Below are 16,994 nucleotides of genomic sequence, written 5' to 3'. Positions count from 1 at the left end.
TTTGACTGAAAGTTAAGAACTATTTATAGGCCTTGATATCCTTAAGACCTAACAGATTTTTCTGCCTTCAAAAGGAAACAGGAGGAATAAATGTGGACTGTCCCACTTCTGCTTAAATAAAGGGAGGCTGATTACTTCCCTAGTTCAAGTTCTCATCTCTGGAATTCCTTCTGGGACTCCACAGAAGACATAAAATATATGTCACTAACTATTCTAGGCTCCCACGACCGGGTTCAGAACATTTTCACAAAACAGGGTAGAAAATCCCAAGATCTTAAATATGTCAAGCGGTCCATGTGCAAAGTAAGTATAACATTATTCAAGTTACTATGCAAACTTCCAATTCACCCAGATTTATCCTACGCACAAAATTCACAACATAGAAAGTCCAAGGTGTCTCAAATTTTGAAGCACGTCTTAATATAATGAGTGTTCATCAAAAATATAAAAGCTTTCTAAAATTAACAATTATTATGCCCATTTTACAGATGTTGGACGAACACTGAGTGGATCAGATTTCAAAAATTCAGAGCCAAAACTAGTAGCTAACCTACTGAAGTCCTACGAAATACAGCTAACACTTTTAAAACTTCATGAGAGCTAGTTATTTCTTGAAATACAAAAAATAAATGTTTAGCAGTTGTTAAACTAGAATAAAAATTCAATTAAGGGCTCATATGTAGAACTTAGTAATGAAGTAACTTGTAACTTTTTCTGTGAGATTACTGGGTACTGTGTTTTTATCTCACTAATTACTAACAAAATCAAAAACATATAGAGATGTTAGAATTGCAAGCATTATTAATCTAGAGCATAAATTCCTAAAATAATCATGATGTTTTGCATATAGATTTTATAGAATATATTTTATAGACAGATTTTGTATTTTATGGAATATAGATTTTACTGAATAGTTATTTCTTTCTCATGAAAACTGGATTGTGTACCTCATAATATTATATCAGCCAAATCTCACGAAAAGTAATTTTGCAACCCTAGCTGAAATCTCCTAATTAGATTAGGGTGTTAATAAGTCAGGAAGAGATCCTTGGCAACACAGATGTTTTATCATCCACATGCAAAATTGTCCTAGATCTTTCTGTCAAGGAAGTTATTTTGCAAAGATAGGATACAGAAGACCATAATGACTGCTTCTCATTTGGGGTAGCAATTAATCTTTACTCAAAAATAATCACCATGTAATAGCTTTTTTTTTTTTTTTCTTTTTAGGTTTTCTTACAGAGACCACCTGTGGGTACACAGTAACAGCAGTCTATTAACTTAGGTAGTCTAAACAGCATAATTTTCCATTTATGTTTTAAAAAACAATGCTCTTAAAAGCTAAATCAGCTCCTTTCATGGAAAGAACAGTCAGATAGGCAGCCTAAATAAAAAAGCGACTCAACCACTCTTGAACAAATAAAGAATGATTATAATTTTACTGGTACTAGAGTCATACTACCTCCTAGGTGTTTAAGGACTCAGAAAGTTTAAGAGTGTGTGGCAGTATCATGGACTTGCCACATTAAGGTTCTCTCTTTCTCCCTCTCCCTCTTTCTCCCTCTCTCTCATTCTCTCTCTCGTAGTAAAAACACTGAATATGAGATCCGCCCTCTTAAGAGATGTTTAAGTCTGCAACACAGTATTGTTAACCATAGGCACAACATTGTGCAGCAGACCTCTAGAACTTAATCATCTTGTATAACTGCAATCTTGTACCTGTTAAATAGAAATTCCCATTCTTCTTCTACACTGGTAGATTAAAAGAAAATCTAGATGGTGTCATCTCCTCCCAGTCGCCTTCCCTAACCTACTAAGCAATGTGGGCCACTTCTTCCTAGGTGTCCATCCATGTTGCATTTACATGCCTCTGATATAAACCTTATAGTACTGAAGTGTTACTCTGTGTTCCTCTTGTGTGTACGTGTATGTGTGTGCTCTATGCACATGTGTGTGAATTTCTTCCTTTCTTTGGATACTACAAGGGCAGAAACTAAGTTTCATTCATTACCTTACATATACTCACTGCTTGGCAAATAGGTGTTCACTAAATATTTGATGTACAAATGGGTGGATGAATGAATGAGTCAACAAATTAGCACGCCTTTCATTAGCAGACCCAGATGCTATATTCATGCATGGTCACAAGATGGCATTATGACTCTCCACAGTCTATGTCACACCAGAGATACCAGGTGCGCAAACAAAAATACTTCCAGGAGACAGGATTATTTCAGGATTTGGAAAGTACCATCCACCTTGAAGAGCTGGCAAATATACATCTAACCCATCAAACCTTTCTGGTGTTATTTTTGAAGTGAAATATAAAAATGTCTTTATTCAAAAACCATGAGACTGAAGGGACAATCACTAATATTTTTCTCCCTTTTGCATAGAGATCAGTATAATTCTAAGATCATTTGTAAGGACGCAAAGGGAAGAAAACTATTTTCCCTAAGAAATACTTTAGTCCATAAAATTTTCTGACAGAAGAGAGCTAGAGTCTTAGACAGCTATTTCAAAAGAAAAAAAAAGAAAAAAATTATATTATACTGCTCAGTTCCTATGATAGAAGCTGAGCCTATCATTGTGACCTTAAGGTTCAGGAAGTTTCAGATAACTCCTTGTTTATCACTGCTGTACTCTCTGGAACAGGGAACTGTCTGGCATATAGGCTGTTAGAACTTGTCCTAAAGGCTATTTCAAAGTTAGAAACTAGTAAGAAAATTCGAGGGACTGAAATATGAAACAACCTTCCTTCCTTACAGTGGAAGCAGCAGAAGAACTTGATGGCCGGGTTAGAAAGTATCAGGAAGACATCTCTGGGAAGAATTAGCACAGAACTACCTACCTCACAGAATAATTTCTAAATAACAGTATTTTAGAAAGTCTTAAATGTGTAATCATTACAGAGAACTGAACTTAAAGGGACGTTACCTCCTAAGAGGTCAGAATGTTTTAATAGAGAAATTAAAATAGCATAACATTATATATGATAAAATATAATTCTAAGCTCCGTCATTAGAAGTGTTAGTTCTTGAGCCACTAACTTGACATGTACTTTTAAAAATCATGTATCAATATATTTTCAAATTACTTTTGTAAGAATTATTTAAAATGAATAAATTTTAATTACTGAACACCATGTGCCAGGATCTATGGCATTGTCAATGTGAATAAACTGCCATTCCTGCCTTCAAGATGCTAATATGTACTAGGTATGTTGGTCACAGGGATTATATTTCTCTGTTAATCATTTTTTAATGTTTAAAGCAATAATTAAGTTAGCATTCTTCATTTTAAAAGTCTTGCTAGAGTCAGCATTTCAAGCTGCTGTTCCAGAGTCTAACCCTGTCCAGCCTCACCGTGAGTATACACCCTCTTCCGGAGGAAGAGAACAGAAAAGTTCTACAGGTATAGTTGAGTTCAGATTGGGTGAGATCACTGGGAGTTGTTTCTAATGCCAGGAAGCTTTTCAAAATGATTCCCAACACTTTTCAACATTGCTTTTCATAGTGGCTTAAGGCTGAGACTTTGATTTAAACCAGAAACTCAGGGAATCCCTGAATTAGAGGCAACCCCTTTGCTGGTGTTTGGTATTTGGTGTGCTGCTGAGGGAAGAGGGGTCTAGGAAAGTGTGTCCTCAGGTACAGGGAATGAAAGTGTGCCCCAACAGAGACAACGTGGTTTCTGACACCCTCTGCAGACAAATCCTGACACCGGGGATACGGAGTTCTCTAACTGATACTATAACTTCTGCTAACCACCACTAAGACTGTACTTATTTCTCTTTACGCATTTAATTATCTAAATGACTGCAGAAGTACCTCACAAAGTCTAAAGAACTTTATGCTTGCCAAGTATACATTTTTGCTAGCTTTGAAATGCCCTTCATGAAAGCACCTTCTAATATTTGTTACCAGTCTCTAAGCCAAGTTTCAGGGCTCCCATTCGTCTATATATACACACCCCGCTTACCTACTCTACAAATAATGAGTCTTCTCTAATCACAAACCCTGGATTCAAAGGGGTCCAGCCAGAGCCGTCTTACCAGCAGTAGTCCAGCAGGTGCGGAGGAAGCACTGGGATGTATATGTGTTGCCAGTACATGGGGTACAGCAGGGCAGCCGATCCATGGACACAGGCAGTTAACTGAAGTTTGCAAAAGGATAATAACAGTAAGTAGCTGCTGACCCTCCAAACAAAAAGACATGCTTAAGTTAGCAAAGATTAATAACAACCACAAAACAATTTATTTAGTGACCTAAATCACACTATCTTTACCAATTCTGCCAGGAAAAAAAAAAAGCTTACGTTCAAAATCCCTCTAAAAAATATACAAATAGCAAAAGTGGCTTCTTGGGCATCTTATGGAGACAATTATAACTATCTGAAAATACAGTGTTTGGGGTCAAAACTTAGAACATAAATAAAAGTAAAACTGAAAAATTAGGTGAGCATCTTAGAAGAAATTATAGGAAATTACAATTTGTGCAGCACAGTTTGCGCATCACTCAGATTAATATACCACGATTAAATATGGAAAGGAAGAGAGGCTGAAAGCTCCTGAGGGATATCATTAGGGCAAATTGCCAAAGAATGAAACATGAGCCAGTCAGGAGAGTCTGGAAGCTGCAATAATACCAGGGGACTTGAATGTTCGACAGTTGGAGCTTCAGTAATGTGTGAACTGCGGGTTATGGTATCAAGAGACTCTGTTCACTGACACATAGAATGTCACTATTGACCAGCGAACTGCCCAAGCTTGACAGCTGTACTACAGGAAGCCAAGTATATCATAATTTCATATTTAAACTGTTCATTTCAGATTAACATTTTGTTTCCTAGCTTTATATCACAACAGCTGCAAATACATTGATGCTATTTTAAAGGTAATTGCCATTTTAATTGTCTTGTTTTGGCAAGCAGTTAATTAAATATTTTTTTTAATGCTTAACAAAGGGATATCACTTTTTTTCCCCTCCCTCCTACTGACCCTCACCAGAATTCTTTCCATGGGACTTTTCTTTACATCTTAAATTATATTTCTCTGTTAATCATTTTTTAATGTTTAAAGCAATAATGAAGTCAGCATTCTTCATTTTAAAAGTCTTGCTAGAATCAGCATTTCAAGCTTACTAATTAAATCATTTTATTCAACTTGAAAATTGGAATTTAAAAATAAAACTATCTGAAAATAATCCACAGACTTTCTGTAAACCATTATTCCTGTTATACAGAGAAATTAAAACTTACACACAATAATCAAATTAACCTAAAAGGATAAATGTATAAAAAGTAATTCAATCTTAATAGAAACATTTGTTCATATTTAAGTGCAAAATAGTTCAGCTAAAAAAAAAAATTAAAGGAATCCCATTTGAACCAAAACATAAAAATTTTTATTAAAAGTATACTCATCTTCATCATATATATTTTTTCCAGTTAGATTTTTAATTAATTTTATATGGCAAACAATGTATTTTGTTTCTATTTAGGATGCTATCATTAAAGGATTTTAGTACTTGGCACTTACAAGCTTTACTAGTTTATCTACAGTATTCCTTCAACACAAATTATTTTTAAAAAATTCCTTAATTGGAGCATATAATATACCACTAGGAGGCATTCAAATACCTTCACTTAACAATTACAGACCTTGGATTTATTTGTCTTATTTGAACCCTCATAGAGGGAGATGAAATAGGGTTGATCTAACTTGGTCAAATTCTCTGAGAGCTCTTAGGTACTCCCTGGTTGTAAATTAGGCATCTTTAAAGCTGTATTAACTCTTTCCATCCCTTCAGTGTAACTCAATGGCTAAAAGCATTTATACAGCTTTGAAAGGGGGCTACTTTACTCAATTTCTCCATTTGCACACAGATTACTTTTAAAACAACTCATTTAAAGCCTTAAAAAAAAAGAGAAAGTGTTCCTTTTACATTATTAAGAAAATAACAGTGTAACAAGAATAATACTACATTCTCAAAATGAGGAATTACAATAAGGGTAACCTATCTTATTGGGTACACCCAGAGTTCAAAGCACTCTATTAATTGCTTTATAGATACCTTCCCTATGCCCTTAATGGTCATCCTTAAGTGAAGTTAATGAATTATTCGCTAAGAAGGCACAATATCATCTGATGAATCTTATTGGCTTCACACAGAGGGCGATTGCTCTCCGTGATGAGAGACAGTTACAAAACACCTGCAACAGCCAGCATGTGGCAAAGGATCATCTTTACTAATCAAGGTCTGCCCGGAAAGAAGAACGTTCTACAGGATTTGGCAACTTTTTGGATTTAGCGGGTAGGTGACAGGGAGAGGTAAAAACACTACCCTTCCCTAACCACAATTTCTGGCCTAAGCAACTAGAATGAATTATTTAAAGTGATACAGCGAAAAGTGTCAGGTTCAGGTGGAACTACAAGGAATATGTTTTTGCAAATATCGATCCTGTTGAATGTGAGACACCCAAGTGGAAATTTCCAGAGAAGGCAGAAACAGACCAAAGATCCCCCATACTCCCCTAGCAGCATGTAATAGCTATGTGATTGAAAACTAGAGAGAACACTATTATAACATCTACTTTGCAGAAGAGTTAGTAGTGAGTGAAAAAACACAACTAAGAAAAAAATGTACTAGGAAATCAAACACAATTATATATTAACTGTATAAAACAATAAGAAATGAAGCATACAAAATTAGGGCTCTGCCACTAAAGCTGTATGACCTCTGGCACATGTACAAATATAACCAGATCTGTTTCCTAATCTTTAAAATAAGAAGGATATGCGAGACGATCTGTAAGCATTGTCTCTGAGAGAGGTAGTATTCTTTAGTCTTAGATCAGACCAATTCTAACATTTTATGTTCTTAGTTAACAATATTTTTTCCCAGACAGGCGGTTAACAGAACTAGACTACAAATCAGACCACCTTCAAAATATATCTAAAGATCATCTCTAAAACCTTTAAAGCACAAGAAGTAACTGAGCAATTGGAAATATCATAGTAAGTTACTTGCTTAATTCAACAAAATTTTTGAGTGCCTGCTATGTGTTATCATAAATCTCTACCAGGCCACAGGGACCCATACTGAACAGAACAAAGTCCCTGTATTCATGGAACTTACACTTTAGTGGGGAAAGCAAACAATAAACAAGTAAATATTATGTGGGTTAGAGGTAAGTTCTAAGAGGAAACCTAGAGCAGACTAAGAGGGTAGAAAGTGACAGGGGTAGTTTTAGACAGGAGGATTAGAGACAAACTCTGATGCCGTGACATTTGAACTGAGACCCGAATGATCTAAGAGAGCCCACTGTTATGGCTTTGAGGGAAGAGCATTTCAGGCAGATGAGGTGGGAACATGCTAGTCATCTTCACAGAGGAGTAGATTGGATCGGAGTAAGTGGGAGAACAGCGGGAGGTAAGGTCAGAGAAGCAAGCCTCGTCAGAACTGGAGGGCCTTGTGGGACATGACAGAGACTCTTAAGACTTATTCTTCATGAAATTTGTCCACACCTCTGAAGGGAACTAACTGTCACAACAAATTATTTATCTAGAACATTCTAACACCTAAGCAAATTAGGGAAAAGAAACTATGTATTTTAGAAGTCTGATTTGCAAAATAAAGTACTATAAAGAAATGAGATCAATTTTTAAGCCAAGTAAGAAGAATCATTTACTTGTAAGTTATTTATGATATATTGATTGTTTAAGCACAGAGGGAAATGACAATCATACTTCTTTGGACTAGAATTACCCAAGACTCTACGTCTGGCTCACAACAGGACTAGAACTCTATATTCTTTTCTAATATTCTGTCAGTGATTTAATACCACAGCTGTTCTTTATGAAAGCAGAGAGGGCGGGAGAAGTTTCAGTATTTGAGTCAGAACATATCCCAGTCATTATGCTCTGGAAACTATAGAAATAATAAATGAGGAATAATATATAATAAGGCTATAATTTTCAAAGAAAAACAAATTTTCCAAATAAAAATTTAAGAAAAAAATCCTTATCATCTTTGTTAAATGACAAATGAATATTTAAATGCAAATATGATTTCACAAAGCATACTCAATATATTGACTTGATATGGTCCCACATACTGATTAATGCACAATAAAATCACTAGGAACATTTCTCTCCCATGCACGATAATTATAAAATAAGTATATGTGGAAACCACGTGAAAAGGAAAGAACTGATGAGGCCAGAAAATCACGGGGAGAAACTTGATAAGAAAGGTGGACGACAGTGAACTTAGTCATCAAATAAACGTACTCGGAACTTCCAGTCCCAGGCCACCAGTGTCTAACAGAGATACTGTCACTGATAATAACAATAATAATACTAATATCATCAAATGTGTATATAATGCTTACTATGTGCCAGACACTATTCTGAGTACTTGATGTACTCAGACTTAATCCTCACAACCACCTTATGAAATAGCTTCTATCATCATTATTCCCATTTTACAGATCAGGACACTGCAGCAAAGTTAAGCCAATGGCCCAAGATCACCCGTCTAGTATATGGCAAAGCCAGGATACCAACCCAAGCAAGCTCCTGAGTGCAATAACCATTATTTTAAAATGCTTTTTGATATACAAGCATTCAAAATTCCCATCATTATGGGGCTCTGAATAATATCTACTGGCTGAAAATATTCTATCTTAATCATATGGTGGAGAATGAGCCTTTACACTCAACAGACACACAAGAACACCTGACCTTTGTAAGACAAAGTTGAGGTCTGTGACAGAGATCCAATTTACAAAACTTTCCTCTGGCATCACAGTGGGTAACTTCAGTAGGAAACCAATGGAACAGATTCTCTCAGATGTTAAAGAGATAATTGATAAAAATTCTACCAGTTATCATCTCAGTTTGGATCTGCAAGAATATTTAGTTGGAAGCCAAACTAAAGTTCTTTCCCCTTTGTGATATAAAATCACACTCATTCCTTTTTCTTAAAGTCAAACTATATTTATTAGAGGAAATCAGCCACTAATAAAACCAAGCAATGTTTTAAGCAATTAAACAGACATGTATTTTGGGGGGAAAACCACATTTTCAGATTCCCAAGGAGACCACAGGTAAACAACCCATCAGTGTGATGACCACAATGAAAACAGCACAATTCTAATTCAACACACTTTACAAGTAAAGCTCTCATATAGACACAACGCCACTCACATCTCTTAAACTGTGCCTCATTCTTATGGGTAAATTCTATTCACTTCAGCTGAAGTTCTATATGAATTATTGAGGGGCAGATTTATGTCCCCTAAGAATATATTTATTCACAAAACCCAAGAAATATAGATTAGAGACTTCATTTGATTTTTACCTGAATCAATATTTAATTCAGAAATTTATGCACTATAAATAACTATAGGTATACAGAATAAATTGCTGCAGATGGAAATGTGATAAATTCCTCATGGAATGAAAAAAAAATTAGTGGAAAGCATAAAGAAACCATCTGTTTAAACATGCTTAATTTACACTCCCATTTAAAAATTTAGACCAAAAAAAAGTAGCAGTAGGGTATCTGATAACTACAAAGTTATCCTAACTATAAAATATTCTTACTTGAGGGGTACCTGGGTGGCTCAGTTGGTTAAGCATCTGACTCTTGATTTCAGCTCAGGTCATGATCTTAGGGTCCTGGGATCAACCCCCCCCCCTCCACCGCCAACACCATCCAAGCTCTGTGCTCAGCAGGGAGTCTGCTTGAGGATTCTCTCTCCCAATCCCTCTTCCTTTCCACACTCACATTTTCTCTTTTTCTCTCTCTCTCTCAAATAAATAAATAAATCTTTAAAAAAATATATTACTTGAGCAAAATTTTAAAATTTAAATCCAGTGACAGTTGTAAGAAAATATTTGGAAAAACAGCAATTTTATATAATGAAAAAAGAGTATTTGTACATTTTTAATGTCTTTTGTACTAAAATATTATTTTATATTTCATTCTTTTTCTTCATCCTATTAGGATGGCAAATTCTGCCACTTAATTGCTAAAAAATCACCCTACCCTGACCTCTTTTCATCATACACAAGTTCTTTGAAAAGTTCTAATCATCTCACATTTGATCACTAGTTTATTACCTTTTCCTACCAAATGACTGATTTTTGGTTTTGGTTTTTTTGCTCACTTACTTCTTTTATGTATTCATTCTTTTAATGATTTTACAGATGGGGAAACTGAGGCAAAGTTAAACAAACTGCCCAAGATCACACAACTAGTAAGTGGGACATCAAACATGTGCCAGTTATTATTATTGGTACTGGGGATACAGTAATGAACAAAGAGACAAAAATCTCTACCCTTAGGCAGTCTGCCTTCTAGTTACCCTCTATAAACTACTATTACTGTCATACTAACTCGCCTCAACTCTTTGGTTCTCTGTAGCTGTCACATTATACATAAATGCCATAGGCTTTAAACAAATTTCTTCCCCTACATGACCTTTCCCTATTACTAAATTTCCTGCTTTCTACTTCTCACTCTCAAAGTTGATTCAATACCTGGAAAAGGCCCATACACCTTTCCACCAAAATTTAAAAGTCTAATCTACAACACTGCTTGAATGTATCCATCTATCTTCTCTCCTCCAAAAGTTGTAGATACTGAATTCTAAAGGATTATGGGTTAAGACGTTCATGTGAATTATATAAAGACTACATAATTTAGGCAATTATTTAAGAAATAAACAGTACAATTAAAGAATCACTGCATTTAACAGGTAGAAAGGATCTCAGAGGTGATTCTTCTGTTCAATTCTTTCATTTTTTAGACAAGAAACTACAGGATAAAAGTTAAATGGCTTATATGAAGTCATATAATTTTTTCATTAAGTAGTCAGGACTGAAACACAAATCTCTAATTTAGAAGGTATTACTAATATAATCGCTCTGCTACTATATCTTAGGGTGGGGTAATATTTTAAATTACCAAAAAAATAAATCCAATTGGCTGATGCTACTTTTTAACTATTAGGCATTTCTGAAAATCATAATTTAAAATATCTCTTACCAGGAACAAAATAAAACTGGTTGCAAACCATTAGCAATTGGAAAAGAGACAATCACAATTGCAAAGCAATCACAAAGGAAGTTCTAAATCTTTATAAATGGAATTAAATAACTCTTAATTTGTAAAGCATATATAATTAATAAGAATGAATAATTATATACATATACTATATATTTTAATATTAAAATTGTATACAATATTCTCATATATACTTAACATAGATATATGTATATTTAGCATGCATATCAAATATATTTAAATATATACATCTATATATGAACATTTGTATAAGCATTTACATGCATGGGAATATTTATATGCACACACACACACACACTTATTAAGGTGCAATTTATTGGTAATTAAATGACATCAAGCTCACTGCCATTATACAGCAAGTAAACAAATACCTGGTGCAGAAGACTGGTCCTTTGTGTGTCATTCTATACTTCTCTCTCTTCCTTACCTACTTTCAAACAGACTCTATATCCAACAGAAGTTTCCTTAGAAATGTTTCTAAAACCCAACTTCATCTTCCTCTTATGGTCCCTGTTCTAGTGTAGAAGTGAGTCACCCCTTGCTTTTATTTACTGCACAGACTTTTAACTGGACTCCTATTAGAGGGAATTTTCCCTACCCCATATTTTTCTTTTATAATGCTACCAGTGTTATCTTCCCCAAAACAAAGCTGGTAATATTATGTATGACCTCCCCATAATCTGTTGGATAAAATCCAAGCCCCTTAATTTAGCAAACATGTTTCTACATAATCTGGCTACTGCTTATCTCTCCAACTACATTATGTAGCACGACTTTTCTCTTTTCACACATACATACAGAGACATGTTAAACATGTAAATATTTCCTACACAAGACATAAACTCCGTTCAAGAAACAGTGTCATCCTGAAGTCAACTTTTTAATCTACTACTCTCCCTCTTACATTTCCCGTATTAGAGTTCTTATCACATTGACTGGCCTTGATTCACTGACATGATATGATTTATGTTTTAATTTGTATTTATGACTCTAATTAGTAACTTTGAAATACCCAATACATAATACCTGGTAAATAATAATATGTATCAATAAGCAAATGAATAAATCAATACTGTTTTACTTGGTCTTTGGAAAACTTTACCAATGTTAAATATTTCCTTCAAATTAAAGGTCTTCCTTTTCCACTCTTTCCATAATACAGTAGGAAAGCACAATAAAATAGCTGATTCATGGAAGCTCTGCCCTTCACATACTGCCCATTAGCTCCAAATTCACTCTTTGCTACCTATCTGTGATAACGGATCTGTGCCCTTGATGTTTTTCTCTTTTACCAGAGAGCCTAATGTCAGTAGAAGACAAAGTAGAACTTTGTCAGTACAGAACACCAGAGATACGCTGCAGGAGGAAAGGATTTTTGCTTCCTGGTTCCAGTGTGCTCTCAGGCAGGCTCCTCCAGGGCTGTGCTTCTCTAGGGTTTGGCTCCTGCAGTACACAGTGGCCAGTAACACCCAGCAGTAATACCTGGTAGCTTCTTCAGGTGGTCTTGGGGCAGAATGCTTCTGGTGAGATAAATCCCCAGGGCAATCAACTAGTCAATCAATAATCTGGATAAGGTCTTCTTTGACTATAATGCTTCTGCCAGTAACCCAGATCATTAGATGCATAGAATAACATATCCATTAGCATGGCATTCTGTACAGCATTGAACCTCATCAAGGTATTCATTTAAAAGCAAAGTAAGTAAAGCTATGAGCTCATGCCCTTTAAATTAACTAGTCTCACGCAGAAGCAACTGGCCTAATTGAAAAGTGGCGTATAACGACTCAATCATGGTGCCAGTTGGTATTATTATACCCTTAAAGGGTAGGGTTCTATTTTTACATGATGCAGGATATGCTTTAAATCAGAAAGCATTTTATGGTGTTGTTTCTCCCATTGCCAGAATACATGGGACCAGGAATCAAATGGGTAGAAGTGGGAGTGGCCCTTCCATTATTACACTTAATAACCCACTTGCATAAGTTCTGTTTCCAGTCTCAGTAGTTTAGAACTCTTCTGGTTTGGAGATCTTACCTCCCAATAGAGAAATGCTTCCATGTGAATTGCAAGATAATATTGCCACCTGGCCATTTCAGGGCCCCGTCACTGAAGCTACGGCTAAAAACTGGGGTTGATGTACTGGCTGATTGATCTCAATAACCGAAGGGAAACTGGTTTGCTTCTACTCAAAAGAGGCAAAAGGACTATGTCTGGAACTGAGAGGTTCTCTGGGGTAACTCTTGGTATTTCTATGCCTAATAATAAAGGTTAATGGAAAACTACAGCAATCATTAAAAAAAAAAAAAAAAAGCAGAACTATTGAGGATTCAGACCTTTTGTAAGTGAAAGTCCATGTCATTATACCAGGTAAACTCAACTAGCTGAGGTTCTGGCTGAGGGTGAGGAAAATATGGAATGGGTAATGGAACAAGGAAGCCATAAATACCAATACTGTCTCATGATCAGTTATAGAAACAAGGGTCAGAGTAGCTTTGCATATTTTTTATTTGCCTTTCATATGCATGTGTTTTTATCTTCTAACCATTTTTTCTCCTCTCTACTTCTCATTTTTATTTTATATATATGTTGTTAGTAATTAAGAGAAATTTAAATGTGATTGCAATTAAATTTGAAGAGATGATTATAATGTCTCTTGGGGCTGCTTTTCCTCATTTTGGGAAATGTCTATATTTGCAAAAAGGATAGCTATATCTTAATAGCTACATATATAGATCAGTCTTGTTGTATAGAAGTACAAATGTGTTTAGAAGAGTATAAATAGAAGTCGAGTATCCAAAGGGGTGGACTAGACCAGCTATCAATTTATTGCCTAATTTACCCCTTATTGTCGGATCTATGAAAGTGGATCTGTGCCCTTTAGATAATTATTCCTTTTAATAGCTGGCATGATGTTAAGCTTTGTCAGGAGAGGACACTGAAGAGACATTTCAGGAAGCAAGGGTTTGGGTTCCTGGTTCCAGGATACTCACTCAGCAGGCTCCGGCAAAGCCTGGGGCTTGTCAAGGGCCTGCTTTCCTCGGGGCCCAGGTCCTGTAGTGCAGGTGGCAACCGGGGGCCCCTGTTTAACAGGCAGCTCCTCTAGCCCCTGACTCCTACAAATGATAGTGGCCAGAGGTCTCCCAGCACTCCCCATCATGGGCAGTTTTATAGCAGGAGTGCCTCTGGCTCTTGCAAGACCTACAATGTGGGAAGCGCCTGCATGTGGTTACTGCAGTGGACAACTGTCAGCAGCCCCAAACAGCCAGCAGCTTCCCCTGGCACCACCCCCCCCCATTGGTTTTTCAGGGCAGTGCCTCCAGTGAGACAACTCTGATAAACAGGAAGCTGTTTCCCCTCAGGTGGGCTCAGAGCAGTGTGTCGCCAGTGAGGTATCTCTCTGTGAACAAATTCCTCAGCACCCCAGGCTTTCCAGAAAGTTTGAAAGGATGACGTCTGTCATCCAAAGGGCAGATTTCCAACAAATTCTGCAGTGTAGCACCACAACAACTTCTCTGCCATCTAATGAGCCATGGTTCTGCCTTCTTCAAGAGGGTCTAGATCTTAGGCCCAGGTGGGGCTCCTTCCTTGGGTGCTCTACCTCAGCCCTAAGGTCGGTAGCTGCTTTATATCTGCTATGCCTGTATTCTTTAACGTTCTCTTCACTGCGTGCTAGTCTATCTCTTGTTACTCCAGTCCCTTGCCTTAGCTTTAAATTCTTTATGTTAAACTTTTCTTGATCAAATTACTGTGTACTCTCTCGCACCTTACTGGACTCAGACTGATACAGATGCTGTGACCTCATTACCTTCCGTGTAGGACAATGCCTGATATGAATTAGGTACTCCATAAATAAGAAATAGTTCATTGAATGAACAAATAAACATCTTCATAGGGAGAAAGCAGTATGTTTTCTACCGAGGACTGTATGACGGCCAAAAGATACCAAACCAAGTTCCTATATAGGCTGAACAAGAGTCAGTATAGCAATAGAAATTAATAAAGCTAAAAAGAGTTCAAGATGTATTAAGTTTTTCCCTAAGGAATTACAATTTTGACATAGACTTTTTAAAAAATTAAGATTCTCCAAAGTGGCTGTACCAGCTTGCATTCCCACCAACAGTGTATGAGGGTTCCCCTTTCTCCACATCTTTGCCAACATTTGTTGTTTCCTGCCTTGCTAATATTTGCCATTCTAACCCCTATAAGATGGTATCTCATTGTGGTTTTGCAAGCTGGTACAGCCACTTTGGAAAACAGTACGGAGTTTCCTCAAGATGTTAAAAATAGAGGTACCCTACGACCCAGCAATTGGCACTAGATATTTACCCCAAAGATACAAATGCAGTGAAAAGAAGGGGCACTTGCACCCCAATGTTCATAGCAGCAACGTCCACACTAGTCAAACTGTGGAAGGAGCCTAGATGCCCTTCAACAGACAAATGGATAAAGAAGATGTGGTCCGTATATACCATGGAATATTACTCAGCCATCAGAAAGGATGAATACCCACCATGTGCATCGACATGGATGGAACTGGAAGGGATTATGCTAAGTGAAATAAGTCAAGCAGAGAAAGACAATTATCATATGGTTTCACTCATACGTGGAACACAAGGAATAGCACAGAAGACCATAGGGGAAGGGAGGGAAAACTGAATGGGAAAAAATCAGAGAGGGAGACAAACCATGAGAGACTCTGGACTCTGAGAAACAAGCTAAGGGTTTTAAAGGAGAGGGGGGTGGGGGGATGGGGTAGCCGGGTGATGGGTATTAAGGAGGGCATGTGTTGGGATGAGTACTGGGTATTATACGCAACTAATGAATCATTGAACATTACATCAAAAAACGAATGATGTACTATATGTTGGCTAATTGAACATAATAAAAAAGTAAAATAAATAAAAATTTTAAAAAAGATACCACATTTACCCCCCAAAAAATAAGATTCTCTAGTAGCAAATGGCTAAACACAAATCTTTTTTTAAAAGACAAAGCCTACTTGGAGATTAGTCTCTAACTTACAAACTTCAGAAACTATGAAATCTTTATTATTATTATTACTATTATTTAAAGAGCCAAGTTGTCACAGAGACAATCAGACACATTTTTACTTGTCAAAAAGACAAATTTCTACTCTGGCATTTTCAGTATCAGATGGACACTTCCTATTTCATAATATAATTAATAAAAATTTTAAGAACTTTTCTCTGTTATCCACAATTTAAAAGATTAAATTCATTTTTTAAATACACTCACATACACACACACACACACACACACACACCACACAAAAACCATGGTTCTAACCTTTAAAGAGAAAAATATCTAATACAAGGATTCAACAAATTCACTAGTAATTCTAACTTGAGAGAAAGCATGTGGTAAGTACTACAGTAGTTCTGGGATGAAAGGTATAACAGAAGCTACTGACAGAAACTAGACCTCTAAAGGGCAAACAAGATTTTGGAAAACATGCAGAGGGAAGAAGATGGGAGCATTCAAAACATATTTGAAGAAGCCCCCCAAAAAGTGCAGTTTCAGGCACTGACTCAAAAAATTATTGCTAGAAACCTACTATGTATGAGCACTATCCTAAGAGGTAAGTTTACTGTAGTGAATGAATCAAATAAGGTCCTTTCCCTGAGTTTATAGTTAGTGATGATTAAGTTAAAGAGCAACTAGGTCACAGTATGCACTACATAATTCTTGGCTGTAACTACTCCTCTCATCAGCACCACCCTTTTATGTAAATGGAGAACATGCTAACACATTCAGAATAGGTGATCTGAAAATAATATTTGTGGGAAGTGACAACTGCCTGAACTAAGACAATGGGCAGTTGGGATGGAGAACAAGGGTCAAAGAAGAAAGGACTGAGGAGGTAGGAGATACAGAACTTAG

The 16,994-nt window shown here is 36.3% G+C and overlaps 1 protein-coding gene across 1 annotated transcript in view; it reads right to left on the bottom strand.

Annotated features, from left to right (window-relative positions):
* LOC118014243 (DENN domain-containing protein 1B) overlaps positions 1-16,994 on the bottom strand; it is a 206,596-nt gene that overhangs the window by 52,773 nt on the left and 136,829 nt on the right. The window contains exon 11 of the mRNA XM_035010393.1: positions 4,052-4,152. Coding sequence (XP_034866284.1) covers positions 4,052-4,152 — 101 coding nt within the window. The remainder of the gene's footprint in view (positions 1-4,051; positions 4,153-16,994) is intronic.

Source organism: Mirounga leonina, unplaced genomic scaffold, assembly GCF_011800145.1.
Source record: "Mirounga leonina isolate KUSES-001 unplaced genomic scaffold, KU_Mleo_1.0 Mir_154, whole genome shotgun sequence".
NCBI classification, from domain to species: Eukaryota; Metazoa; Chordata; class Mammalia; order Carnivora; family Phocidae; genus Mirounga; species Mirounga leonina.
The sequence above is the reverse complement of the archived record's forward strand: the minus strand, read 5'-3'. Positions and strand labels throughout refer to the sequence as shown.